The 27,547-nt window shown below is 42.1% G+C and overlaps 1 protein-coding gene across 3 annotated transcripts in view; it reads left to right on the top strand.

The window, feature by feature from the left end:
• Positions 1 to 27,547, top strand: part of LOC116992500 (SAM domain-containing protein SAMSN-1-like) — an 84,424-nt gene that overhangs the window by 22,650 nt on the left and 34,227 nt on the right. The window contains exons 7-9 of one of the 3 annotated variants that reach the window (XM_033052191.2): positions 3,338 to 3,406; positions 6,152 to 6,275; positions 7,444 to 7,820. In XM_033052191.2, the coding sequence (XP_032908082.2) occupies positions 3,338 to 3,406; positions 6,152 to 6,275; positions 7,444 to 7,820 (570 nt within the window). Of the gene's footprint in view, positions 1 to 3,337; positions 3,407 to 6,151; positions 6,276 to 7,443; positions 7,821 to 26,152; positions 26,286 to 27,547 lie in introns of those variants that run through there. The other 2 variants (XM_033052193.1, XM_033052192.1) reach the window with 2 other exon arrangements.

The following is a 27,547-nucleotide window of genomic DNA, read 5'->3' as shown; positions in this document are numbered from 1 at the left end:
TGCCTCTGTGTTTTAGAAGCTGATTTTAAAAGAAGACTCTGGTGACTTCCAAAGTTGTTCATAATTTTTCTTATGCAGGCCATATGGATTTCATTGCCTAGAAAATCTTTTCCTTCCCTGAGTGAATACATTTCTGCTAAATTGATGTACTAGAGCTGTGTCTGGCAGGATCTGTAATAAGTGTTTAGATCTGTCTTGCATGATCCATATTGGCATATGTATCCTAATGCTCTCTGAATTTCTATAAACTTATACCACATCTCTTCTTCCTAAATCTGTATTAGTCATCCCACTGGCACAAGGAATTAATGAATTCTGACCCCTGGGCTTGCATAATCTAGCAACAACATAAAAGTAGGTGATAACCCATTAGCTGGTGAACAGCAGAGGTGAGGAGAAAAACTTGTAGCTCTGGAATTGGAATGACTGGTGTTTGGGTTCTATTTCACTTCCAGTCCAATGTTTTCTCTGATAATGTTTGACTTCAGTTCCAATCTGTGGCAAACCAGTTTAGCTCTGCTGATTTCACAGGACACAACAGTTTACCCAGTTTGGGACTAAAAATGTGTAACACACCTGTATATATCTGTGTGTTCTAAATTAGGAATTAATGCAATACAATTCTTTAGAAGCTGAAAATCTATTAAATTTTCTTTTGCAGAAAAGTTTTAAATCCAAGGTGAGGATTAAACTTTAGAAAAAGCTCTGAGCTGAGTTTCCTCTGTTGTTTCTATACAATGTCAGAATTCGTTTTAGATGTTTAGGTTAAAATCAAGAAAAAAAAAAGTATATTCATCACCCTTAAGGCATCTGAGATAAGACAGAGAACTGTGAAGACCCAATGCTTAGGCAGCTCCAGTGTAGGTCAAAGTCAGGGTAAAAAAAAGAGTCAAATGATCTGCATATTGTGGGACAGATAATAATATTGGAAACTGGTGCCTGCAAAGTCAGTGTGTCCCAGGTGTCTCCTGCTTTCCCCCAGGGTTTATCTGTCTCTGCACTGCTAGCTTGTTCCCATGATTATCTCCTCTCCCAGCTGACAAAAAAGTACCTGAGGAGGAAGGAAAGAAGGAAAGAACTCTTTTTCTTTTGCATCTCTCATTCTCTGATTTCTTTTCTCTCATTTTCAAGCATTGTGGAGAAAGATTATGCTTTGATTTCCTACAGTAGTTCTTCCCTTAGTGGGAGGGATCTCTGGTTCTGCCCCTATTCTGCCATGACAGCTTTTGGACTGGCTCCTGGTAAAGATCCCAGAGGTCATTCCTCATGACAGGCTATGGAGGGAAAAAGGAAATAAGGCCTATGTTTGCTTTTGGTATCAGTTCCCATAAAATCCCTTAAAACTTTTCCCCATGAACCATTTGCCCCATTTTAGAAGGAAAGTCCTTTTTTTTGACTTCTCAAAGCATTTGAAGCTGCTTTTTTCAGGTGAAGGATGAACTATGGGGACTTGTGTCCCTCCAAACTTTGGTATCAGTTTAAGAGCTATTGCACTTGCTTTTAAAAAAAATCAGGTTTAATGTCATTATTTTGAATTTTAGTGATTGCTGCCTCTTGTTTTCATTATCATCTATGCAACATTGATAGAATTCTCTTTTAAGCCTCCAAAACAGTCTGATTATCTCTGCATTCATTTGCTGCACTACATTACACACACAAACAAGGAAATGCTGAGAGAACAGCATTATGGGGGAAGCTTTTTCTGCAAAATCAGCACAAATGAGTGTCCTTATGAAGCGCCTGTCTGCTGATGCACACAGCATGGGGAGCAGACAGGAGGAATTAGAAGTTATGCAATTGCACAACTGCAGCCTCAGGATCACAAAACTGGGTGGGATAGCTCACACAGCTGAGCTGTCCCAGAAAGTCCAGGGAATTACAGGCTGCTGCTCCCAGGAATGTGATGGAGCAAAGGGCACAAACTGGGATACAGGAAATTTCACTTAACATAAAGAAAGCACTCTTCCACTGTAAGAGGTGGTCAGACACTGATGAAGCTTCGTGGAGGGGACATACAAAGTTCATCTTTGGAGACATTCCTGGCAGGAGATGGACCTGTGCAGCTTGCTCTGGTGACCAGTTCTGAGCAGGGAGCTAAACTAGGCAATCCCCAAAAGTGCATTCCTACCTCAGCCAGTCTCTGGGAGTTTGTGATTCTGTGTGCCATGGAAGAGGCAAATTTACAAATTTACAAGCAGGAGTAAGTAGCACAGGTGAACACCTCAGATTTTTTTCCCTCTTGTTGAAGGAAAAAGAAATAGGGGAAAGAGAAAGCAAATAAGTTTCCATTAGTGCTTCACAAAAGCTTTAATCCTTCTCCATTTCCTAAATTGACATTCATTCATCCCATTCCTTCTGTAAGTGCTGGAAAATGGTTCTTGAAACAGAAGTACAGGTTGAGGGATATAGCATGAGCACCACTGCAACAATTGTACCTTACCATAAAAAGTGCCTTTACTTTCTGCATTTATTTTTCATACCTTTGTTCTTATTTACTCATGTCTAGCAGGGCTCCCCTGATGGCTCGAAGCCTTTGTAGCATATTGGGAAGGACATAAAATATCAAGTAACGCAGTCTTTGGGCTAATACATTTTCAGAAATGTTTCATGCCTCATTTCTCACGTAAATTCTTAGGTTGCATTCAGCCTTCAACGTGCCATTCATATTCATGAAGGAAAAAGGCCAGTGTTCATCACTTTCCTGCTGAGCTGTAGGCACTGGCAGGCTTGCCCCTGGGGACTGCAGCAGTGCCCCAAGGAAGGTGCATTCCTCTGGTGTTCCTCTCCTGAGGACACAGTGACCAACACATGGCTGATGGGCAGATGATGGAAGTGTGAATAGTCTTGTGCTAGTTCTGAGATTGTCCCATTTTCTGCACATTGATAATCCAGTTCAAACTCACACCCCTGGTGCTAAACATCCCAGGAGAAATGAGGTGAACTAAGCAAGACCCTTTTTAGAACTGCACCAGTGATGCTCCTCAGCTGGGGGAAGTCTTCTCTGGCTTTCCTGTTCATTGAGCATGAAAAGCCAAGATCTAGGATGAGATCCAAGGATCCCATTCTATAATGCACAGATCTGCCATGGTATCATTTTCACTGTGATGTCTCCAAGGCATTACTGACTCCCAAATTATTGAGGAAATCAAGACAGCTCAATACCAACATAATTTCAATGTGTGGCTGTTTGTGAAAGTCAGTCTTTTACATTCATATCCACACAGTACCAGCCTGAAAAACTGCTGAGCTCTTTTCTATGTTTAATTACATGGTGCTATATATGCTTATTCATCTTATATAAATTATATTTTTTTATTTTACTTTTCTTACTATCTAGGTGATAAACTATGAGCAATGGATCCCACCACGAGTTCACAATCCAGGTGTGCCTGGTAACAGTGAAATGGTAAGTTGCCATGAAAATTGTGTATTTTTTCACCAACAGCTGGGAAGAACAGGCTGGTTTTTCCTGTGCTATATGATCCTTCTCCAAAAGCTGAAAGATCTTTATCCACACCCAAGTAATTAATCATGATATCTCTTAGTCTTCTGTAGAATAGCTTATTATTGCTTTGCTATTAACCATTATATTTCTTCATCATTTATAGAATATTGTATTATTGCTGTGATTCCCAGGAAAGAATCTGCCTATTATCCTAGGCTGCTTAGTTTTACTCTGTACTCATTTTAAACTAGTTGGAGTACCAGACCAACATCATGGGAATATTTAAAGGTCAGATATATATGGGCAGGAGCACATGAAAAAAGTCTGCACAGTGCTTCTCTATTCACTGGCTGACCATGGCTATAATGACATTTTTAACAGAAAATTTATCCAAATTTGGTGCATTTCACAGAACTCCTTCAAACAGAGTAAGAACTTGTCTATCATCACATACTATTTTAATATTAATTATGTGCAGCCATGTTATTACTGGAACTTTCCAAACATTTTTATGGTACCATAACAATTAGCACTGTGGACACAGTAAACACACACTAATTTTTGTCTTTGCACTATTACACTATTCTCTGAATTTAAGTGCATTGGTAGTCATAATTAAATCATTGCACTTCTTTGGGAAAGGCAAAGCAGTTGAAGAAAAATCACAGAGATTAGACTGTGCCATGACTAAATTCTTTATGCTGAGAAGTGACATGCTGTGCAAGTAGTTTTATTGAAATTAATGCAGTTACACCCAGGAAAGAGAGTGCTCAACAGGACTGAGATTGCAGGAATCTGACCAGCAGTGTTTTACACTTAGCTTCCAAATTGCTGTATTTCTGTCACCAGGTTAATCCTCATAATATCTCACTGTGCAAAGGTTTCTAAGGTGTTTAAAATACCTTTGTATAAACTGGAAAGAGTTTATCAGACACAATTTAGGTCTTTCTTCTGTAATGCATTTTAGAAGTGCATTTTTAAAATGTATATTATTTTGTGCTTAAGTATTCCTGCACACTTCATGCAAATTATTTGCAACTAAAGGGCAGCCTGTGATTTATTTTTTTACACAATTCATTTTGATTTGTGATGTGACATGATTTTTCATCACTAAAACCCATTAAGTAGGGAAATCAATAATATTCTTGGTTCTTATTCATGCAGGAATTCTGTCCTTATAGATAGCTTTGCTTATAGAATGGGGCAAAGCACAGATCACCTGATTGTCAGGTTTCTACATTAAAGAATGTTTGGATAGGCAGACAAAATTCCACATTTAGATGCTTAGGTAAGCCAAAATAAAATACTGTAAATTTGGAAGCTATCTCACCACCAGCTGATACTGATTGAGCTTTTTTTTTCTCCATGAGAGTTACTGCATTTATTATTTAAGCACTTATGACTTTTCCCTAACAATAGACTCTATGAAATGAGTGCTTTTAAGGAAAAGAGGATTAGAGTTTGCCATTAATGAAATTATCTGAATAGATTATCTTCCATTTATCTTGATGTCTCCATGATGGAAACCCCAGATCATAAATCAAAGTCATCATGTTGCTTTTGTGTCGTTACTTATAAGTGAACAAATTATTATTGCTACAAGAGATCTAATATGAGAGCAGTATTAGCATTTTAAACCATGTGATTTATTTTGCAAAGACATCTCACAATGAGAGACTGAAAAATTGCACCTCAGTTTCTCTTGCTAAGGTAAAAATGCATCCCTGCTCTCTGAATTTGGAAGAGGAAGGAAATCTGCGCACAGGTGAAGGACAGGAAGAGCTCAGCAGAATTGTTGGTGCTGGTGAGCTGGGGGCACACTGTGTCCTATGGGGGTCCACCTGTGCTCACATCCTCTCTGCTGGGCACCAACCAGTAGCTGCAGGTCACCAGCTGAACTTGTGGAAAGTGTCTTTGGTTTTAATTTGCCCTGTAACAAGTTCAGTTTGTGGCACTTTGAGACTGATGTGCAGCTTTCAGGGATAGCTGCAAAATTCCCTGCGGAACTAAGACACTGATGAGGCCATGGCTTACAAGAGACACTGGAGACATGAAAAGGTGCCAATTCTCTGGCTTCCTGCTCTGCTTCTGTGGTTGATTCCCAGTTTCCAGAACATGTAACATGCTGCTAAGAAGGAGGGAGTTTAAACCAAGTGCTATCCACTCTGGGAACTTTTACATTATTGTGATTAAAGGAGGAGGACTCCTAGGGTCCTGTCCTTAAGGAAAGAAACCAACATAGGCTCCATCAGCATCACTGTGATTTTTATCACCCATGAAGGTAGCCCTGAAAGGTGTATCTAGACACATAATAACAATAATTATGGTAATATTTTACGTAACTAAGATTATTTTATAATAACAGTTCCTGAAAGAATTAGGCAGTTTCAGATTTGTTGGGGTGTGGGTATATGTTTATTTTATTAGGTAATGCTCAGGTATTCAAGGAAAGTGATATGTAAACAACAATATGAACACCAGCCTAAGCTTGATGTTTCTTGTGAGTTGCCTTTTCTCCCTTTTTAACCTATTCATCTGAATCAAGGAAAAACCTGACTTTCAAAGCACAGTGTCAATGATCAGATCTTAGAATCCTACACTTTGTCATTCTCAAGACAAACACCATGTTACCCTTAGTTTTTATTTTTAGGATTTGAATTATTTTAATGTCTTGTTTTGTTTTGGATTTTTTTTTTTTTTTGTCAGGGTACAGAACCAGACAACAAAGCTGAGTCCAGAGGAACATTAAAAAGATTGCAGAAATTGGTCCGAACAAAGAAAACAAGTACACAGAGCTTGGAAGATGTCAAGCACGTTCTGGTTCCCCTCAGTAAGTACAGCATCACATCAGCATTCTCTCCAACATTCACCACCCACAATTCTGAACCCCCAAAGGAGATGTTAGTGTGATACCACTGATTTCCTCATGGTGTGAAAACCCATTTCCTGTGACACTAGTGGAGTTTTGTAACAGCACATCTCACAATGGGGACTCTGGATAAACAGAATTGTATAACAGCGGGGCCTCCATGCTGGGCACATTTTGGGTTCCCTAGTTTTGCATCACATTTCAGGTCAGACAGACAAAGTTCACAAATAGGAAGATAATTTCCAGTGCTAATCCGTGGGTCAGCAGCATCTGAAAGTGCAGGAAGGTCTGAGGTGTGATAAGCAAGTCGGTCTGTCATCTGTGTAATTCTTACACCTGGCTGTGAGATGCAGGAATTCTGAACTGATTCTGGCCTCAGCTGATTTTCTGGAGTTTCCTGTAGATCTCTGATCTGACTGTGCAGCAGTTCTTCCTCTGAACTTGCTTTGCCAACATTATTATAGCTACACACACATTGGTTGTACAATGCACTTATTTATATGATTATTTATAATCCAGTATTAGCAAAACGAGTTTAAACTCTCTGCTGAACGACTGCTCCAGCCAAATCACTGCTTGGGCTCAAACACATGAGGAAATAGGGATTTTAGCAACTATTTTGTAACTAAAAGGGATGGGAGAGCAATAGTCCAGAAAGCTTCCTGAACTTTTCCAGCTCAACTCATGCCCTCTGAAACTACCAGCAATATGACATTCAGTTAGCAAATTTTCATGGGCAGAACTAACAAAATTTTCCACACCTTTGAGGGAACAGGATGAATATACCACATGGAGAATAAATCTCACTTTTGGCTCAGATGCCTGACCCAGTACAAAATCCTTTCCATCTCCCTAATTATCATAAATATTTGGTTTTGATTTTGTTGGAGGTTTGTTTGGTTCTTTTTTCTTTTTGTTTGTTTGGTTTTGAGGTTTTTGAGGTTTTTTTGTTGATTTGTTTTTTGGTGAGGATTTTTGGGGAGGTTTTTTGTGGTTAATTTTTTAAGAGTCCTTGGCTTTTTCATTATATAGAGTGAAAGACAGTTATTAAATTAAAAATTAAAAAAAAAAGTGTGCTACTTTCTTTATGAATTGCAACATACTCTAACAAATATTTGCATTTTTAAAGATACCTTAGAAGATGCTTATCTCTCTGAAGAGGATGAAGAAGCGCTGACTTCTTGCATGAAGCTGACAAAAGCTCAGGAGAAGAAGACGTGGAGAGATAGCACAAGGAGAAAAGAAGAGACTGAGACCAGGACAGATTTTATTTCTGCGTCTCTGGGCCGCTCATACACTTCCAGATTTAATAACTTAGGAACTATTTCAATCCATTCTGAAACAGAGTTTCACTTGTGGAGTGACTGGAAGCCATTTCCTGACAACCAGCTCTGTCCTTGTGACTTTTTAATTTCAAAAATAGAAGAATGGGAAAACTGTACTTGCTCTTCTCACCAGCCACATCTTACATACTCCCTAACTGATATGGATCTACAGTACTCCTGGGTAAGTGGAAGTGGCTGCTTTTGTGCTGATATGCATAAAATTTGGAAACTTTTTGCAATGATTCAGCATTAAAGAGATGCTGTCATCTTCCATGTGGTTATGAAATGCAATAAACCAAATTTAGATTCCAGGTAAATGGATGTGAGTGCATTGCTCAGGCTAACACCAGGGGTTTGTATAGCCCTAGGTAGTTCATTTTTAACCATGCAGACATCAGCAGCTTAGAGATGGAAGGCTCTAGGCTATTCAGTTTCTCATCAGCACACTCATGGTTTTTTTTGGTTTTTTCATCTGCACTATACTCATCCTTCCAGGCTTAGAAAACTTTCTGAAAGTCTGGGCTAAGTCAGTAAGGGACAATGAAGCCAATGGACTTGGAGCAAGCTCCTGGAGGTCACTGCAATACTAGTAAAGGACACTAGAGTTATTTAGGCAAATGTCAGAAGTTGCAGAGGTATTTGTGTTTCTGTCTTCTTGGTCAGCTCAGCTGGCAAAGCCTATTTTTGCAATTACCTGTGTGACAGCAAGATTCTAGGGACAGAAACAAAGAAGCAGAGTTTAATCTTGGTCTGAAATTATCTTCCTTGGATAGATCTGTGAAGGAGGCTTTTGTATTTTAATTGCTGGCTTTTGAAAAAAGGGATATTCCAAACTAGAAGAACAAAACCAAGAGAAACTCTTTGTGGTGAGATATACAAAATACAGACACTGGCTTTACAACAAGGCTTTTCTCCCTCTCCTCACTGGGCACAGCAGGTCTTCTGGCACTCCACAGAGTGGTGAGCACATGGAGGGTGACTGGTAGAGAGAAATACATCAGGGAAGCAGTAAAAAGTAGGCACTCTCCCCTTTTATGCCTGTTCCCTTTACAGTGCTCCAGGGACAGAGCTGTCTCTCACTGTGAAATAACACCAGCTCCCAGGAAAGTGCACCTAAAGCACAGGAGGTGAGAGACCTGCTGAAATCTGAGCCAGCTGTGTTCAAATGGACACCTGAGCAAGAGCAGCCTTAGACCAGAGAGTGTCCTGCTGAGAGCAACATGGTCTGTGACATGTGCCAATATAGCATTAGAAAGGTAATAGCTGTGGGCCTGTACAGCAGCCACATTTCTGAATTCAGGGAGGAGTAATTCAGTTCCTTTGCAATGACACAGTAGCTGACATACCAGGCAGGACCTGAAATGTGGGATTTATCTAGCTGTAGATCTTCCTGGGATTTAATGTAGAAAACAGAGTGTAAATCTTTGAGTTGGCAGGAATGGGCTGGGAGCTGAGAACAAAAAGCTGGGGTGTGGCAGGGGAGTGCCCCTGCATGCCAGGAAATAGGGCACTCCACAGAAAGTGAGTTATGTCAGGGATGCTGGGCTCCATCCTATGCCTGCCTCCTTTATGCAAGCAGCTCTCAGCATCCCAAGTGAAGGCTGAAGTCTCAGGTAAAAACAGTGATAGAGGTGTCAGTCAGATTTATGAGAACATAAGTGTCAATTCAAATAATTTTATTTCATTTTGTCACGAACAGGCTGCTAACGTTCCCTACCCTGGTGAGATTTGTCCTACCCATGTTACCATTAAGTGCCAGCAAGGGGTTTAGTGCTTTTTTCCCCCCAAATTGTTTATTTTGCCATCTGCCTTCCTGACAGGCTCTCTACTTTAATGTATCTCTGTGGGCTTAGTGTCTTTAGATTTAGATTACAGCCAATGGCAAGACATCTCATTCTTTGCATCTTCATTCTACCAGCTGGGTCAACTGAAGTTTACAAAGGCTGGATTTTCATTTTTGCTGTTTAAGGATCTAAAAGCAAACACTGGTGGTTTACTGTGAGAGGATCAGAGGAGGTGGTGCAGCTGTTCTTTCTGATGTTGATTTACTTATTAGAGTAAAACCAATATATTCCATAATACTCTTCCCTGTTCTGTGAGAAAGAAGGTATGGTTTCATTTTCTTGTCTTGGTAACTCCCCTGTTGTCTCTGCTGGACCAAGGTGTGCAAGAAATACCTGGAGATGAGCTATCAAAATGCTTGTTGGTATGTCATGAATTGAGACCAAACTGGTAGATGCAAGACAAAGATCCAAGACTCTGCTTTTCCATCAGCAAACTGCTGCTGATCTGGCCTGGGGGACAGACAAATACCTAGATCAGACAAATAAATATTATCCAGATGTATCTCAGCAACGCACGCAAAGCTGATCAGGCTGGCCTTTATTAAAGCTTGAATGGCAGATAGTAAATTAAGTAGTGCTCTCCTGTAATCACATGGAAAGACATGAATCTCCATGACAGATTGCTGTTTAGAGAGACAAAATATGAGTAATCCTAATTCCCTTCCTCCAATTTCTTTCCTTGACACTTTTCTTCCCTTGACTCCCTTTCTTCAGCATCAGCAGTTTACACAGCCCCCTGATGGTGCTTCACATTGCCAGTTTCTGTCACCCAAACAGTGAAAAGGCTGATGGAGGTCATCTAGGAACTGTGAGAACAGACTCCAAAAACCATATCCATCTTCAGCTCCCACAGGCTCCTCCAGCTTTTCTTCCTTCAGCCTACCCCAGTTAAGCCTTCATTAACCACCCACATCAGCTGGACAACCTCTGGCACAGGAATATTGCAGACCACTCACGTTCCACCCATCCTGCCATGGTGCCACCATTAGATTCTTTGTGCAGAGTTAACCACAGATTTTTTTTTTATTATTTTTTTGTAATATGTATATATTTTTATCATTTAACTTCTTAAAATATAATTAGTGGTTGGTCAAAATTTTGCTAAGAGCAACATAAAGAATTGCTTTTTTTGGTGAGTCAAGCTTGCCATGTTAAATTATTGTTACTGGTATTCTTTCCAGAGAGATGTAATTTATAAATAGTTCTTCCTTAGAAAGTGAAAGAGTATATTTAAAAAATTCGAGAGTACTTGAGGGGAAAAAAAAAAGAAAAATATTCTTGCATGCTTGGATAAAGCAACTATTATGCTGCATATTTTTCTTTTATCACAAAGTATATTGGGAGATCCAGACTGATGTTTGTGATGTTATGAATCAGCTGAAAAGCAGGCAGAGGATGGAAAAGATTGTCCACTTTAACAAGCACTTGACCCCAATGGGAAAGGTTATTGGGTTTTTATATTTCTTTTTATTCCTCAGGCTTAGCCCTGCAGAAAACACTTAAGCTGTCTGTCTCAGACTAGTTTTTTTTTTTTTTGTGTGTGTTTACTGAAAGCTGCCCTTCTGTCATTTGTATGCTAAGTTACTCCCTACCTTAACACAGCAGTATTCTTAGAAGTGCCATGTCCATACGACTTTTATTCGAGCTCTTTCAGCCTTCTGTTCCTTTTTCTCAGTCTGTCTAATTGCGTAAGACTTTTGCAACCTGATAAGGCATGAAAACTCTATAGTCAGAAGGTTGCAAATTACAGGAACTTGCTAGGCTTGAATGGACCTGAAAGGCACCGTGGAGCATGGTGAGGTCACAGCTGAGGTCCTCTTCACAAAAGGGATCCCAGACTGTCCTGGACAGTCTGAGGCACAGAGAAGAAATGCAGATGAGTCCTTTTCTCCTCTCCATCAATACTTTAACATGCTACATCACTGACTGACCCACCCACTCTCCCAATAGCTGTGAAATATGGAAGGTGTGCTTGTAGAATCACACAAGCCTGCTTTACAGGAAAGGGAGGGAAGACAACATCCTCTGTTGGAGTCAAATCAGCAGAGAGTTACTGGAAGTGGGTTTCTCTTCACACACCTTAGCAGCATGGTTAAGTTTTACAGAAAAAGGATTTAGTCACTGATACCATAAGAATATTTATCTGATGTAATCTGTGTTTGGCATTCAATGAGTATGAAATATGAGGGACATTTCCCAAGACTAAAAAGACCTGTCATTTTGGTGAGGTGAAAGAAAGAAAAAAATAGAGGTATTGCAGAGGAAGATACATTTTCTCTCCCATTTTCAGTTTAAGAGGAGATGAGAACGCTTTGAAAGATTGGCTTATATCTGATGTGAATGTACTACATTGTGGTGTAATGAACAGTAAGTTTGGGGAAACTGCAAAAGACTATGCCAATTCCTGTGTTCATTCTCTCCATATTCCTCTCAGGAAAGTTTTATGGTCTTATCACAATCATGTTTACCCTGTTGTTACTGACCATGGTCCTCTTCCATTTCAGTGACCTTGAGGTTTTTCCTTTCCTCCTGGTCTGGCTTGCTTCCTAGTCAGACAAGTAATTTCTCAGCATCTTCATTTGACCCCTAGGAGACATGGCTAGTTTGACACTCATTTTTTTGTTGAAGAAACACTCTAATTGTCTACCTGGTTTTATACATTTCCTTACTCTAGCTTTTCCTGACACTTTGTACATAGCAGGTTCTGGTTGCTGGTTGCCCCATTTCAGCCTTGCTTCCTTGGGGTTGCTCTTACCCTGCCCTCTGCTCCTGATAATTTTGGTTCCCCAAAACGTGCTGGATATTGCCTGGAGGTTTCTGCAGGCGTTGGGTGTCTGTGATACCAGTGACTGATCCCTGCTCCCTGGACTAGTGGAGTGGGGAGGAAGGGTGGGGACAGCTGGCAATGAACAAACAGGGCAGGGTGTTCTTCTCTAGCAAAATGTGCTCCAAAGCTGAAAGTTGTATTTGCACTGCCCAGAGAATTGCTGTGGGATGATTTCTGCTCCATTTCAGCCAGCAGTTTCTGCTGCACACCAGAATGCTGTGGGCTTTAATGGACTTTCTGACTGCTCAATTTTCTTAAGCAATTTGACTGTTTTCTGCAGTTTTCCCTTTTTTCAGCTAATACCTTTCTGTTGAGAGACAACTGAACATGCCTTAGAAGAGCTTTCTCAATTGCATTTTGAATCCTCATTTGGCACAAATATAGCACTGAAAAGAATGCCTGGAAATCCCCAAATTGCTTTTCTGAGACACCAATTTTCAACTGCTCCGGTCACTCTGGCTGCTTCACTGTCAGTAATAAGTGGTCCTCTTAAAAGCTATAGCTCTTGTTCCAGATCCTCACCAAGTATAAATGCATTTTCTGTGGGTTAGAGAGTCCTGCTTAGCTGTAGCCAAGCTGAGGCCCAAAGTCTTTGCCCAGGGAAGAGATAAAGGGCAGCTGAAAGGCAGCAAACAAAACCAATCAAGACATGCGCGTTCAGGTGACAAGCTGTGCCTAAGACATAAAAACATGATTTGTTTCCTAAGATATGAAAATTTCCCCAGCTGCTTCTCTTTCATCTTGTCATATCTTCATTTACAAGGCCCTCAACAGGTTTCTTGTTGCTTTTTATAACATTCTAGCTAATTTCAGTGGTTACCCTGCTCTCCCCATTGGTCCACCCACTCATCCCTTCTCCCTCTGTATTCAGCACCTCTCTTGCAAGGTAAAGACACAGCTGGAAACACCCCCATGCTCCTCAGACTGCAAATATGGGATATATACAGGAACTGATAGACAAAAGGAACAGTGCTACAAAGGCACTCATTTTTTCCCCCTTCAAAACCTGTTCCAGAACCTTGTGAAAACTTACTTTGAATTTTAAGAATTTGTGAGTGGGTAGGGATTGAGATTTATGCAAATCTATTGTAGAAAAGTGCTGGTGACATTTAAATGGCTTTGTTTTTTAAACTGATGAAAACCCAAGAACCACAACTAAATTTTCAATGTTTTCTTTTCCTGGAAATACGAAGAAAAATACGGATTCAAAATAAAAACACAAAAATGCTAGTGAATTTAAGAACACTCATTTTCCTGATGCTTCACAATCTGTAGAGTTTTACTTTTTCTACTGTCACAGGGACCTTTATTCAAGAAACAGTTACAGCAACAAATTGGTAAAGACTATAGGGCTTGTTGGAGTTAAATACAAAAAGTGAGAGAAAATCACCTCTTCAAGTGCAAGGCTTCTTCTCTCAAGCTTTGTGCTGGGAAGACAGGAAACTGGGAGGGTGTCCAGCCTCTCTAAAGATGCACCATTGCACTGTGCTGATAGCAAATATCTGCCACTGCCATTCCACTTCCTACAGTGATTTTTGCTATTTCTTGCATAGTAACGCAAAAATTTGGTGTCCTCATCTGTGATGACTTTGACCGTGAAGTCTTAAAGCAACTTTTAAGAAATGTGGAAAAATCTGATGCTGTTATTCTTCACTATGGTAACTCTTGTCCTATTTTTAATACTGGACTAGAATTTTCATAGCTATACAGGGAATGATATCATATTTTCCATTAATATTAGAGGCATGGATACCTAACTCAACCAAAAAGTTTCCCAAACTTTTTCTGCCAGAAACTTCTGGGCTGTTTTGTGAAGTTGGATTGGTAGTACCTGCTAGTATATATGAGGCAGAATGATAATGAAGTGAATTTACATGCACTAAAAGATATTTTAGAATACCACAACATTTTAATATTGTTACTGATAACTCCAGAAGAACATTGCAATTCACCTCAGCAGATTTCATGGGTTTCTTTCTAACACAGCTGCTAGGTCCTGCACAGCTACAGCTAGAGAGAGAAATTAAAGATTTTGGGTTACTGTCATGAATGTAGTATGGAGGGCAATGTGATCATTGAAATACCAGGGAAAACTGCGTATTGGTAGATTTATTCTTTGTAAATAGCATATGAATTTTCAAAAGAAAAATAAGAGTTCTACCTGCTTCATGAAACATGATTAAGAGTCAAAATATAATTAAGCTAAGTGAAGTTGTTGGTAACAAACTGTCTGGTGAAAGGATGACTTCCTGCTAGCCTGCTTTAGAACTGCCAAAATGATGCACTTTTGCATGCTGAAGGATATAGATTGCATTGCCTGTCTGCAGCTTTATTTACCTACTCTGTGACAACATCATCCTTATGTGGATCTGCTGTCAGTCCAGTATAAAAGACATTTTTCTTATTGTGTTTTAATTAAAAAAAAAAGGTTATTATTTCTTCCCATACACCATGTAAAGCAAAAAAAAAAAAAAAAAAAAAAAAAAAACAAAAAAAACCCGAAAAACCAAAACCCAACACATTACTCTGCTTGATCTCTTGCTGAATGAATCAGCTAATACAGGCTATGTTTTCATGCTGTGTTGTGCTAATGCATTAGCTCGTGGTGCTGGCAGGGACACCTTGACCAATGAAACCATCAGGCAACTTTTTAAATTTTTACAAGGCAATTTATCTCCTCACACTAAGTAATGCAGTTTTACTTCTGTGTAGATTCCCTGTTGAAACCTAAGTATTTTCTACATCTTGTGCTTGTTGAGTTGGTGACAAGTTCCCCATTTGCAGTCAAAATGTTTAATGTTCACTGTGCTTGCAGTAGCTCAGTGAACGCTTTATGTGTGCTCATCTTCATGCAGGACAACGAGCAAGCTTAGCTTCAGATTTCCTCAGAATCCCTGATGAAGCTGAAATGAAAGTGCTACCCATGTGGCTAATTAGGTAAGGATTTTGAGGCTTTGGTAAGGAAGCCACGGCTGAGGATGACTCAAGGATCTTTACTGACCTTAAGTTACAAGAATAGTGGTGGCTGGCAGTGCACACCACAGTGCCTTGTCTTCTCCTCTAGCTGATTCCTTCTTTTGGGGACATCAATTTTCTGGAAGTTCTGAGATGGCTTATGGTTATGTTTACTTGCTTCTTTTGTGAGTGTAGATTAAGCTTGTTATTCTCTTTGGTAAGTCACTTTTGTATACTTTAAAGTGCTCCCTAAAGCCTATTTGTGAAATAAGCCTTACATAAATCAGAAGAAATTAGTTCTGTTTTCATCTCCCTCACACAGAAGTGAAGGGAAAGGCACATGTGCTCAGCAATGGCACAAATGGAAGAGTGAGGATTTTCAGTGCCAGAAAGGTACTAAGGTTCCCAGGGCTGCAGCATTATTATAATGAATGTGTTTCAAAGCTCTCTAAAAGAAGCACTTCTGTTGTGACATTCTCCAAAAGCAGGGCATGTCTTGCATAATTCGAAGCTTGTTTTTAGAAACTGAAAATTTAATGTGAAAACTGGGTGTTCATCCAACTTGGAAAAAATATTTGTGGGTGAAATGAACAAGAATGGGGACGGAAAAATAAGGCTGGAAATGAAACAATGAGCACAGAGTGGACACACCTGTAATTCTGCTATTTAAATTCTTCCAGCTATATCGACAGATCATTGGAAAACCAGGGCTTTTCAGAAAAAAGAATGGATTTGTATCTGTGTATATTTGTATCTGTACAGTGATTTGTATCTGAGTACTCACTTTTATTTTGAAAGGAATTCTTGTATGGTAATGAAATTTCTGGACCGTTTCTCTGTAGACACTTAATTGATTGAAGAAGTTCACCTTCCCTAATACATAAGGAAAGCAAATTGGAAACTTGAACATAATTCTTGCTGGAAGTGCTTACACTCCAGTCCATTTGAAGAAATCTGTCTGAATAATTTTTTTGCAAATAACCAAATTAATTAGGTTAAATGATGTGAAACTTCTTGTTCGCTTCTACTTAAACTTATCTTTGATTGCACAGTACAAGAAATGATGACAAACTGTGTGGGAAGTAGGAAAATCAAGAGTTCAGATAGTGTAAGATCATGAGACAGAAACTCTTGCAGATATCTTGAGGGTTTCTATATTTAGTTCTAAATTGTGTAAGTGTTTTAATACCTAGATTTCCTTCTTCATATTTATGCTTCGACACAATTCCCCTAAAAATTATGGCAGGATAGTGTTCAGATTTTCCAGTCTGAAAGACAAGAAATCAAACTCCCCAAACTTTGCTTGCAGCTGTATTTGCTCAAATTTTCTGCACATCTAACCACAGGGTCACACCCTGAGAATTACATGCAGTCAATGATCAATTGCAAAGTAAATAACTTTTAACACAATTTCTTAGTGCTCGCCTGAACTGGAATGACAAAATAAATCCTTGTTCCAGTTCCTTACAGCAGCGTAGCTTCTTTAAACCCATGAATCATGATCCAGTGATTAAGGATGTAGATAATGCAGATTCAATTCCCTGCACTGCTACAGACCTCTTGTGTGAAATTAGACAAATCACTTCACTTGTCTGCCTCAGGCTTCATTTGCAAAATGGGGATGGTGTGTTCTTGTACACATCAGATGGTTGTTGCACGAGCAAGGATGCACATTCCAGCTTGTGCCCCAGAAGGGCAGCAGTTCAAACAGTTTATTTGCAGGCTCTGACATTGCCATTCAGATTCATGGTTTGCACTAAATTAGACAGACATTCAGTAGAGAAAATGTGGTAAATGTTAAAGCTCTCTTATTAAAACTGCACCATGAAACACACGTGTAGGGGTGAGAATCAGGTATCCCAGATAGCAACAATTCTGCCTTTCCTTGGCTTTAAAAGGTTGTTTTCTTCCTCTAGTGAGTTTGGGTGTGTATGGTACATAAGGGTGCTGATTTTTTTATGGGCTTAGGTATTATTCTTTCCAGCTCATGGGGTGTTTGACTCCAAAGAGCATAATATGAATGTTTCTCTCTACCACTTTGTACAAATATTAAAAGAACCAAAAAGCTTGTTGTAAACTAGGAGTCCTAAATCTAACTTTCAGAGCTTTCTCCTGGAGTGAGGATCCTCTCCAGTTTGCTGTCTGTAGCCCAGTAGAACCTCTATCAGGTCATGGGGCTGTTTGAAGGAAAAGTTTTATTGCCTTTTCATCAGCTTCTGCTTTCTGTGGCAGCAGTAAGACAAAGGAGACAGAAATCACATAAAATAATACATGTGATAGAAGAAAAAAGGGATCATATTGGTGAGAATAGATGGTAAAAAACATTCTCTAGAGAAGGGGTATGCAAGATGTGAGTCAAAAGCTCATAATACGTTGTGGGAAGTGAAAGGGGAAGGAGTTTGATAACAGATTGAAAAATTGGTGGACGGAATAAGGAAGAAAAGTGGGATGTTTGTGAAGAGGTAAAAAACATTAATCTCTTTCTACAGAGCACAGTTTTGGAGACAGCCTTCTGTTTCCATTCCCTTGTCTCCCCAAAGACAAGTTACTGACACATAAGTAATTACCTTAAACATACTGAGCACTGTGACGGTCCCTGTGAGTGCCTTTAGCCTACAGCCTGAGATAAAGCACATGATCTTAAACCCTTAATGAAATAAATGTATGTGACTGGGCTTCACTTCTTGTTGAGGGGCTGAGAGCAAGTCCCCACCCTGTTAGTGAGGCTCAGCTGACCTGGGGCAGCTTTTTCAGTTGTGACCATTCAGCCACAGCCTGAAGCATCCCATGAGATCCTGAGTGAGCCAAGAGAGGCACTAGTCATGACCAGCACAGGCTGCAGCAATCACCTTTCCAGTGCCAAAATCCAGCAGGAAAAGCATCTCCTCTTCTTTGTCAGGGAGCTCAGTGTGGCTGCAGCTTGCCCACCCTCCCTCACTCCTGTTCTGGATGGATCCAGGTAACCTCCTACACTTGCCAGACAAGCACAGAGCATGAGCCAGACTGCCCTGCACTGAGGTTCAGAACTGGAAGTAAGAGAAAATCAGCCTCTCAAGCCCCATTCCCGGTGTGTGTGATTTGGCAGGTCTGCTGGTGGAGCCAGTTTGACCCACATCCTGCCAGATTTTGAAGGTATTGCCAGTAATGTTAGCGCCTGAATAAAGTTTTGCTACAGTAAGCCTACAGCTCTGGTACAGAGGCTGGGGAGGAGAGGAGGGAAGATTAAGGTTAAGATTACAAATGATCACCTTTCCTCCATGATAAAGATTCTGCTGGCTATCAGTCAGGTATCACATCATTTAAACAGGTAGAAATAGATTTTTAAAACCAATTACTAATAAAACCATCTTGTCCCTCTCTATCACTATCAAATTGCAATTTTAACCCATGTTAAAGGAGAAAGGGAGAACAACATTTTCCTCCAGAATCAGTATGAAATCTAAGCCCCATAAGTGAATGGATGTGCAGGGTGCTGTGTTATTCCTTTTCCTGTTAGCCTTTGCATAGCAGTCCTAACTCTGTGATGGCACAGCAATGTGACACTCTGACACCAGTGAAGAAATTCAGCAGGAGATGTTTACTGGGAGAAGATAGTTCCAACTGCAGAGTGTTCTGACAGCAGGCTGGCATTATAGTTAATCAGAATTTACTTCTGTTGATCTTGATTCTAATCAGAGATAGGCTGGCAGACATCATGTACATACCTTGAAAAAATCCCCTGCTGCACTGTCAGTACTTCTGTGTTAAGCTGGTCTTCTAAATACCAAATGGAGCATGTCATGTTTTGTGTATGAAATTAAAACAGAGAGCCTAAATTTATTTTTATATCAGTTTCTTTTATTGAAAATCTCATATCTGAGCTTTTTAAATAGATGTACAAGGCAACCGTCACTATTTGTGTGTAAGTGCATTTCTGGGAGGCTGAGCTTCAGCTGGATGACTATAAAACAAGTCATACAAACCTGCAAATTCTGGGGGATAAAATGCCCTTGTAGCTGATTAGTAATCACAGCGTTCACTAACAGAATCCACTGAGATGTTCTAGGTATGAGCACTGCAGTGTAGCCTTGATTTTAACATTCACTCCGAGAAACAGCGTGGCTGCTCCCCTGCACGTCTGAACTCACAGCAGCAGCATCCTGCCAGTGGCTTTGTGCTCTTCATCACAGCCTGTAAAGTGTACCCTGCTTGCAGAGTACAGGAATTGTACAGGAAAACCACCAGTGACGCACGTTTCTGTAGCAAATTATTACAGTAGTTTCACGAATACAAGCCACACGGATTATAAGCCGCACTTCCGGTGCCTCGACAATGTTGCTGTCTTTGTCAATAGATAAGCCGCACCCCGAATATTAGCCGCACTTTCGTTCGTCGCGAGAATCCGGGCGCAGCTTTCACAAATTGGCCAATTAGTAACAGGATCGCGGCATAGCGGGCTTTACTGGCTCGGGGCGGGGCCAGGAAGGCTCGGCCCGCTCATGGTTGCCGACGGGGCCGGGTAGCCCAGCTCAGCGCCACGGCTCGGCGGGGCTGGCCGGGTGGTGCTGCCGCCGCCGCCGGGCTCGCTGGCCCCCCTCTCCCGTCAGCACCGCCCCGCTGCCGCGTTCCCTAGCCCTGCCGGCGGCCTGCCGCCGCCCGGCTCGCTGGCCGCCGCCGCGTTCCCTAGCCCTGTCGGCGGCCTGCCGCCGCCCGGCTCGCTGGCCGCCGCCGCGTTCCCTAGCCCTGTCGGCGGCCGGCCGCCGCCGCGTTCCCTAGCCCTGTCGGCGGCCGGCCGCCGCCGCGTTCCCTAGCCCTGTCGGCGGCCTGCCGCCGCCCGGCTCGCTGGCCGCCGCCGCGTTCCCTAGCCCTGTCGGCGGCCGGCCGCCGCCGCGTTCCCTAGCCCTGTCGGCGGCCTGCCGCCGCCCGGCTCGCTGGCCGCCGCCGCGTTCCCTAGCCCTGTCGGCGGCCGGCCGCCGCCGCGTTCCCTAGCCCTGTCGGCGGCCGGCCGCCGCCGCGTTCCCTAGCCCTGTCGGCGGCCTGCCGCCGCCCGGCTCGCTGGCCGCCGCCGCGTTCCCTAGCCCTGTCGGCGGCCGGCCGCCGCCGCGTTCCCTAGCCCTGTCGGCGGCCGGCCGCCGCCGCGTTCCCTAGCCCTGTCGGCGGCCGGCCGCCGCCGCGTTCCCTAGCCCTGTCGGCGGCCTGCCGCCGCCCGGCTCGCTGGCCGCCGCCGCTTTCCCTAGCCCTGCCGGCGGCCTGCCGCCGCCCGGCTCGCTGGCCGCCGCCGCGTTCCCTAGCCCTGTCGGCGGCCGGCCGCCGCCGCGTTCCCTAGCCCTGTCGGCGGCCGGCCGCCGCCGCGTTCCCTAGCCCTGTCGGCGGCCGGCCGCCGCCGCGTTCCCTAGCCCTGTCGGCGGCCGGCCGCCGCCGCGTTCCCTAGCCCTGTCGGCGGCCTGCCGCCGCCCGGCTCGCTGGCCGCCGCCGCGTTCCCTAGCCCTGTCGGCGGCCGGCCGCCGCCGCGTTCCCTAGCCCTGTCGGCGGCCGGCCGCCGCCGCGTTCCCTAGCCCTGTCGGCGGCCGGCCGCCGCCGCGTTCCCTAGCCCTGTCGGCGGCCGGCCGCCGCCCGGCTCGCTGGCCGCGCCGCGTTCCCTAGCCCTGCCGGCGGCCTGCCGCCGCCGCCGCCCGGCTCGCTGGCCGCGCCGCGTTCCCTAGCCCTGCCGGCGGGCTGCCGCCGCCGCCGCTGGCAGGCATGCCGGCCGCCTCGCTGCTGCGTTCACGTACTCGCCGTGCCGGCGGGCTAGCCGCTGCCGCCCCTGCCAGGCTCGCTGGCCGCCCCCTCCCGTCTGCACCGCCGCCGCGTTTCCTCGCCCTGGCCGGCACTGCAGGCCCCCGCACCGCCGGGCTCCCCCACGCTGCTGGCCCCGATTCTGCTGGGCTTCCCCCGCTGCCAGGCAGCCCCACCCGCCGGCCTTCCTGCTTCTGCCATGCTCCCCTGCACTGCTAGCCCCAGTTCTCCCGGGCTCCCCCGCCCTGCTGGCCCGGGCTCTGCCGCCCCCCCCTGCCCCGCCCTGCTGGGTCAGGCTCAGCCGCCCGCCCCCCACACTGCTGGCCCCGCCTCTGCCAGGCTTTCCCACCTCTGCCGGGGCCGGCCGGGCTCCAGCTTGGCTTGGGGCTGCCGCGGGCTGTCACTTCCGTGTTGGCAGCTTTTAGAATTTTGTTAATAGATTAGCCGCCCCGGAATATTAGCCGCACTTCCGGGTTTCCACCAAAATTTTGGTCAAATTGGTGCGGCTTGTATTCGTGAAATTACTGTACACGGATGCTGGATAAGACTGTGGCTTCTGCTTTACAAGGCACTAACCTTGCTGATTTTGAGTTTTCTCAGCAGGAATACCTGGAGGATATAGACACAACTTTGGCTCTTACTCTTTGAGCTAATAGGAAAGGGATTTGCTCAATAGGTGAAAGCCAATCTCCTTGAGAATCCTTATGTCACACTAGTATAGATTTTTATTAGTGTTGGGGCTAACCTGACACAGTGTAGGTATGACTGATCTGTTCATCTACTGCTAATGCAAGGGAATGTGTTGGGATCAAAGCTTGAGATAAGTTCCTGGTACTTCAATTTCCCTTCAGGCCAGGTGGTGTTGGGAACATGCCAAGGACACAGTCTGAGGGCCTGGCAATGAGACACTTTTTCTTACTCACAGAGCATCAACCACTCTTTCGCACCAGACACTTCTTTAAACTCTGGTAGTGGTGTTCTATAGCCTGTCCCTGCCATAATTCTTCATGACTCCATTGACCTTAAAGGCAAAGGATTAGCATAAAAGAAGGAAGAATCACCGTAACATTTTTTTCAGGAAGAGAAATAGTCTGAGAGGCCAAAATCACATTTCCTGGGACCTGGCATGATGAGGGTATTTCTGCTGCTCTTCATCCTGATAGTTGCTTAAACAAGCTTAGACTCTCACTCTTTTCATTTTATGCATGTCATTAAAAATCCACCCAATGTAAATGATGTTTTTGAAGCACAATTTAGGTGTTACTTGCTTTGCTGCATAGCCAGGTTTCATAAGTATTATCTTTTGTATGGGATAGAAGTCTTCTTGATATAGGGTCAACACAGCCACAAATCAAAACTGTATACCTAAAATATTCTTTAATCATATTCTATCTCTCTAAGACTCTGAGGTTCTGTAGCTTCTCCATTTTCTATTCCTGATGAGGAAAGCATATGGGAGCCTATTCAATAGGAAATCATACACTTTGTTGTGTGAAGTCCCTAAGCATTTTGGACCCATGTTCAATACTAAGTCCTGGATGAGGAGCTTTCAGAAAATGTGGAAGTCTTAAAGATGGGACTTTAAGCATCCAGTTCCATTCCCCAGCATCCCAGTGGAAAATACAGCTTTGATCTTTGGTAATAAAATTGAATGTGTTGTTTAAATAGGTACAGCCCAGCCTTCAACCTTTGTTTTCTTTCATGGGTTGTTGTCAGTGGAGGGAGGGCTTGATTTCACTTTTCCACACTTATTGTTTTAGTTTCTGAAGAGTCTTTGCTGTGGTAGTTTCTGGAGAGAGCTCTGCTGAAGATTAGCAGTGATTGTAACTGTGTCTGGCTCAAATCAGACCAGGAGAGGGAAGTATCTAGCTAAATTCTGGCCCATAATTAATACATTTGAGGAAATTGTGTTCTGCTCACGAACATTCCTTGAGGAAATAAAGATTAAATTTGTTGCGTAAATTATTCACTGCAAATTATTCACTCAGCTTCACTTGCTATTCTGAGATTTCTGCAATATCTAAGTGAGTTAGATGGCACAGGGAGACACATGGCCATAAAACCACAGGCTGAAGGCAGGATTCCTTTCTTGTTCAAAATATGTCTTCTTTTAATTAAAATAAATAGACTAAGACACTCTGGGCTTGTATAATATTAGGGAAAGCAGGTATTTTTGAGTCTCCAGTTAAACTTGGACCAGAGAGAGTCTAATTTCATTTGCTTTTTGACAAGTGGCCAGTGTGCTAAACCCTTCAATTTACTTCATGCCTCACTTTCTAGTTTTATCAGCATAATCAAGTGTTGAAAGGACAAGTTTACTCTTGCAGTTTAGTCTGGAAGAGATCTCTCCTCCCAGGGAAGGTAACTGGATGGAGCCCCTGAGGGAATATGATAGCATGTGGGAGGGAGGCACATAAGGCACTTGAACCTCCAGGACCATTCATCACAGCCCATTCATTACAAGTGAGTAACGATAATAATAAGCTATAAGGGATGTTGCCTTTTATAAATATAATGGCAGTGGGAATCATTCTCATGGGGTCATCTTAATTATTTTTAAGTGGATAGCCTTTTTGCCCGTAAGACTTTCCAGATAAAAGAGTGACATTGCCTGGTTGTTTCAGCATAGAGGAGTCAGCCCAAGCCCCATAAAAATTACCTGAAAAACTTCTATTGATTTCACTGGGATTTGGATCAGATTCAAAGTCCAGCAAGGAAATGGAATAAGCTGCATGTAGCCATATCCAACAAAAAAAACCTAAGTATAAGAATTTTTCTTTTAATTTTACACAGGTACTCATTCCCCTTTGAAAAATTAGCTTCAAATACAGAGGATATAAGCACCAAGCTTATTATTAATTTTTAATTCAAAAGAGCTTCTTTTGAAACATAATGGTTAACTAAATTAACTTTATGTTATATATGTTTGATTTTCTTCACTTTGTTACTTTTTAAAACTGCTGGGTCAACCTTCCAAGGGCAAGAACATAATCAGGTCAGCCTTCAAGCTGCTATAATTTTTCTGATATGTGGATGAGGAAAGGAAATAGATATGGGTGGGTACTATATCTCTTGAAATAGCCTCTTTCTTCCTGTTTAACAATAAATATTCTACAGAAAGGAAGCTCATATATTACTCTTCAGCTGAGTTCCCATTTTATTAATCATGAAGATTTTAACAGTGGCCTGAGACAGGAAATCACAGTCTAATGATCAGCAGAGTCTGATTTAATCCTTACGTTTGGATCAGATTAAAAAGAAAACCAATATACTGCAATGTAAATCTATGGAGATAACAATCAAGTTTAATTACTGTTAAACATACACACAGCTTTTGTAACAACTTATGGTCCTACTGAATGACTAAGGCTGATTAAATATCCAAGGTAAAAGCTCCTTCTGAGTAGAAACTTGAACTGTTGTTTCAGGTGGTGTTTTCAAATATAGGGAAAAAAAATCTCTGACTTAACCATTATTATTATTTAATTATTATTAATCTCAATTATTATGAACTCTGATGGATATGTTATTTTCAATTAAAAAAACTCATATTCAACTTTGGTTTAAATTAGTGTTGTTCTGATTAAATGTGAAGTGAAGCATCATGGGCTGAGGTTCAAAACGTGGTTCAGTGCAATCCATAAACCTAGAGAGTTTTGGGCTATATTTGACAGAATTTGACAGAATTTTGGTACCTTAACTGCAGTTCCTCCTCCCCTTCTTACCAACCTCCATCTCAGAAGGCCTGGAAAGGAAAACCCCGTAATACCATTAGTGTATAACAATTCTGTTATAATAAATTCTTCATCAGTCTGTCCATCCAGCTGCCCATCCATAAGAACCCCAAAATACCCTCCAAAACTTCTCTTATGCATTTAAAGGGAAATCCAAATAGCAAACCAAAATGGGAATTAATCTGATGAGCATGTCTTATCCCTGGATGTACAACTGGTGGAATATTCATATGGTACAAAAGAAAGAAGAGTATTTTTAAAAGATATTTTATTTATGCCAAAATTATGGGTTAAGGAGTTAAGGTGGCTTAGAATATACTTGCTTGGAAAAAGATAATTTTGAAAAAATAACAAAATTTGGAAAAAAAAAAGTATTTCTTGGCAGTTACTCCTGAAATTTTTCCTTTTAACTTACTAAGATATTTCTTTTACATTTGTAGTAATCTTAAATTAAGATTTAATTGAAGCACTGTGGGGAGCCTGAAAATTTGGGGTTTGGAGCTCAGAATTTGCCTCTGTTGCTCAGCTAAAGGTTGGGAATATTTCATAGTTTCAAGTTTGTGGCCTATGACTCACAACAAAGAAGTTTTGCTTAGGATGCTCAAGACTTTAATTTGTTTCTCTAAGATAAAAAAGAATTCAAGCAAAATAAATGAGGAATTTATGCTATTTTAATAGCTCCACTTTCTTTTAGCTTTTGGGCTGGTTTTCAGGAGGTTGTAGAGGATTGCTGCCATTCCCCTCAGCCTCTTTGTTTAAAGTCTTCTGTAATATTTGCCTTTTCTCTCATAACTTTTTCAGCAAATCAAGGAAAATTCTGTGATGAATGCCAAGAATTTATTTAACCATGCAAGAGAAAAAGATGGCTTTAGGTAATTCCCTTCTCTACCAAACAGCAGCCTTTAACCTCATTGCTTTTATTGCATTGCTGGAGAGCCAAGAGAGGAGTGGAGGAGTTAGGGACCAGTTACACCCAGAGTGTAGCTCACATCCGATATCAATAATATCTCTTGGTCCTCTGAATATCAGCACACCTTCTTCACACACAGGTCCCAGCACAGATGGAAATAAAGGTGCACTTAGTGCCATAAGGTTGAGAGGGAACAACTGAGAGAGGAAATGAGAATTATTTTCTTGAGGTTGTCCAAACTCTTACTGAGGCCTGATGGTCACACAGCAGCAGATAAGTTTTAAAGCATCTCTCACTTTGACCCCTGCCCTAATTTTCAGCTTATCTCCTTGGTGCACCTCTCTCTTTCTTATCCCCATCACTTCCTCCCCTCCTTCCTCACCCCTTCCCCAAAGGAAGAATACAGTTTACTCCCCCATGCAAAAAAGGCAGCTGTGTGAAGTCACATCCTGACAGAAAGAGGAACTGCATAACCCATGTGCACGTCCAGAGTGCCCTCCCTTGCTCTTAGTTTGGTTACAAACTCACAGCAGTTGCACATCCAGTGGATTAACCTGAGCTAAACATGCTGAGGAGAAAACCATCTAATGTGTCTGATAAGGAGAAAAGTCAAAAGCCCAAGGTAAGAATGCCTCATTCTTGTCATGAATTAATAATAATAACAACAGGAATTAACAATTTTTAATACGAAGCTTTCCTCTTAAATCCTTTTCTTACGTGCTTGCAAGTACTTCAGTGCTATAATCTCAGGAATCTGTTTGCATATACTCACCTTGTAGTAGTAAAGATGCAAATCAAGGAATCATCATTGTGAAGCTGCTATAGCTGTGCTAAAGAATTCCTGTGCTGGACTTTGTTGTTTTATGCTCTGCATCAGTCTTTTAGGGGATAGGCACACAAAATCCCCTTTCTCTGTTTCATCTATGATAAAGAAATGATGTCCCAGAAAGGAGAGCGAGAATCAGTGAAGAATTAGAAAAGCTATTAGATTAGTTCCTCATTTTAATAAATTTGCTTTTGCATCACCATAACCAGAGGAGAAGAGGGTACTTGGCAATCAGTATTTGTCATCTTAATTTCTCTGGGAATCATTAAAATATCAGCCTGAAAGAAATACTCTGGACAGATTGACTATGTGCTACATTGGATACTTTCCACAACCTAGAATTGTAAGAAAGGAAGTGAGAGTTTTGCAAGACACATAAGGATTTGTCCAATGCTCAAAATTTATTTTCAGTCCCTGGACTGGGTGGAAAATGACCTCTGTGCATTGGATTGCTCAAGTGCTGTAGAGTATTGTAAGGCTGCAGTGCAACAGCTGCTGCTCGACCTGAGTACTTCAGTCTCCATTTCTGCCTCAGTTTATTGTGCTGAACATTTAACAAGGAGATTAGAAAAGCCTTTTAGTATTTCTCTGCTCTCAGCAACTCGCGTCTCCCACTTTACAGATCCACCTTCTCATTGTTTGGGAGTAGACCTCCCTTAGTGACTTCTGTGTCCTAGGAGATTTCTGCACTGTTTCTGCAAGGATGCCTTCTGGTTTTACATAGCATTGGCTTTTGTGGATTGTGCTTGCAATTTTAGACTATGGCTCACTAACAATTAAAATTAACTGCTTTTTCCATGGATTTGAAGTGATTTTGATAACATTTACCCCACTTATTAATATATTTTTAAAGCATTGCACTGCTTGGTTAGGTATGCATTTTTTTATGCTCAAACTTTTTAATGACAGGGAAGAATTATAATTAATATCTAATTACATTATCAGTTAAACAAGAAATGACCATGAAAGACTCTGGGGTGGGCTTTGTTTCCCTGTCTGTAAAATATTTTCAAAAGCCAGTTTTGTCCTCTCTTCTTCCAGAGTAAGGTGTTCTTTAA

Source organism: Catharus ustulatus, chromosome 2, assembly GCF_009819885.2.
Source record: "Catharus ustulatus isolate bCatUst1 chromosome 2, bCatUst1.pri.v2, whole genome shotgun sequence".
In the NCBI taxonomy this organism is placed as follows: Eukaryota; Metazoa; Chordata; class Aves; order Passeriformes; family Turdidae; genus Catharus; species Catharus ustulatus.
This window is presented reverse-complemented; position numbering and strand designations above follow the sequence as displayed.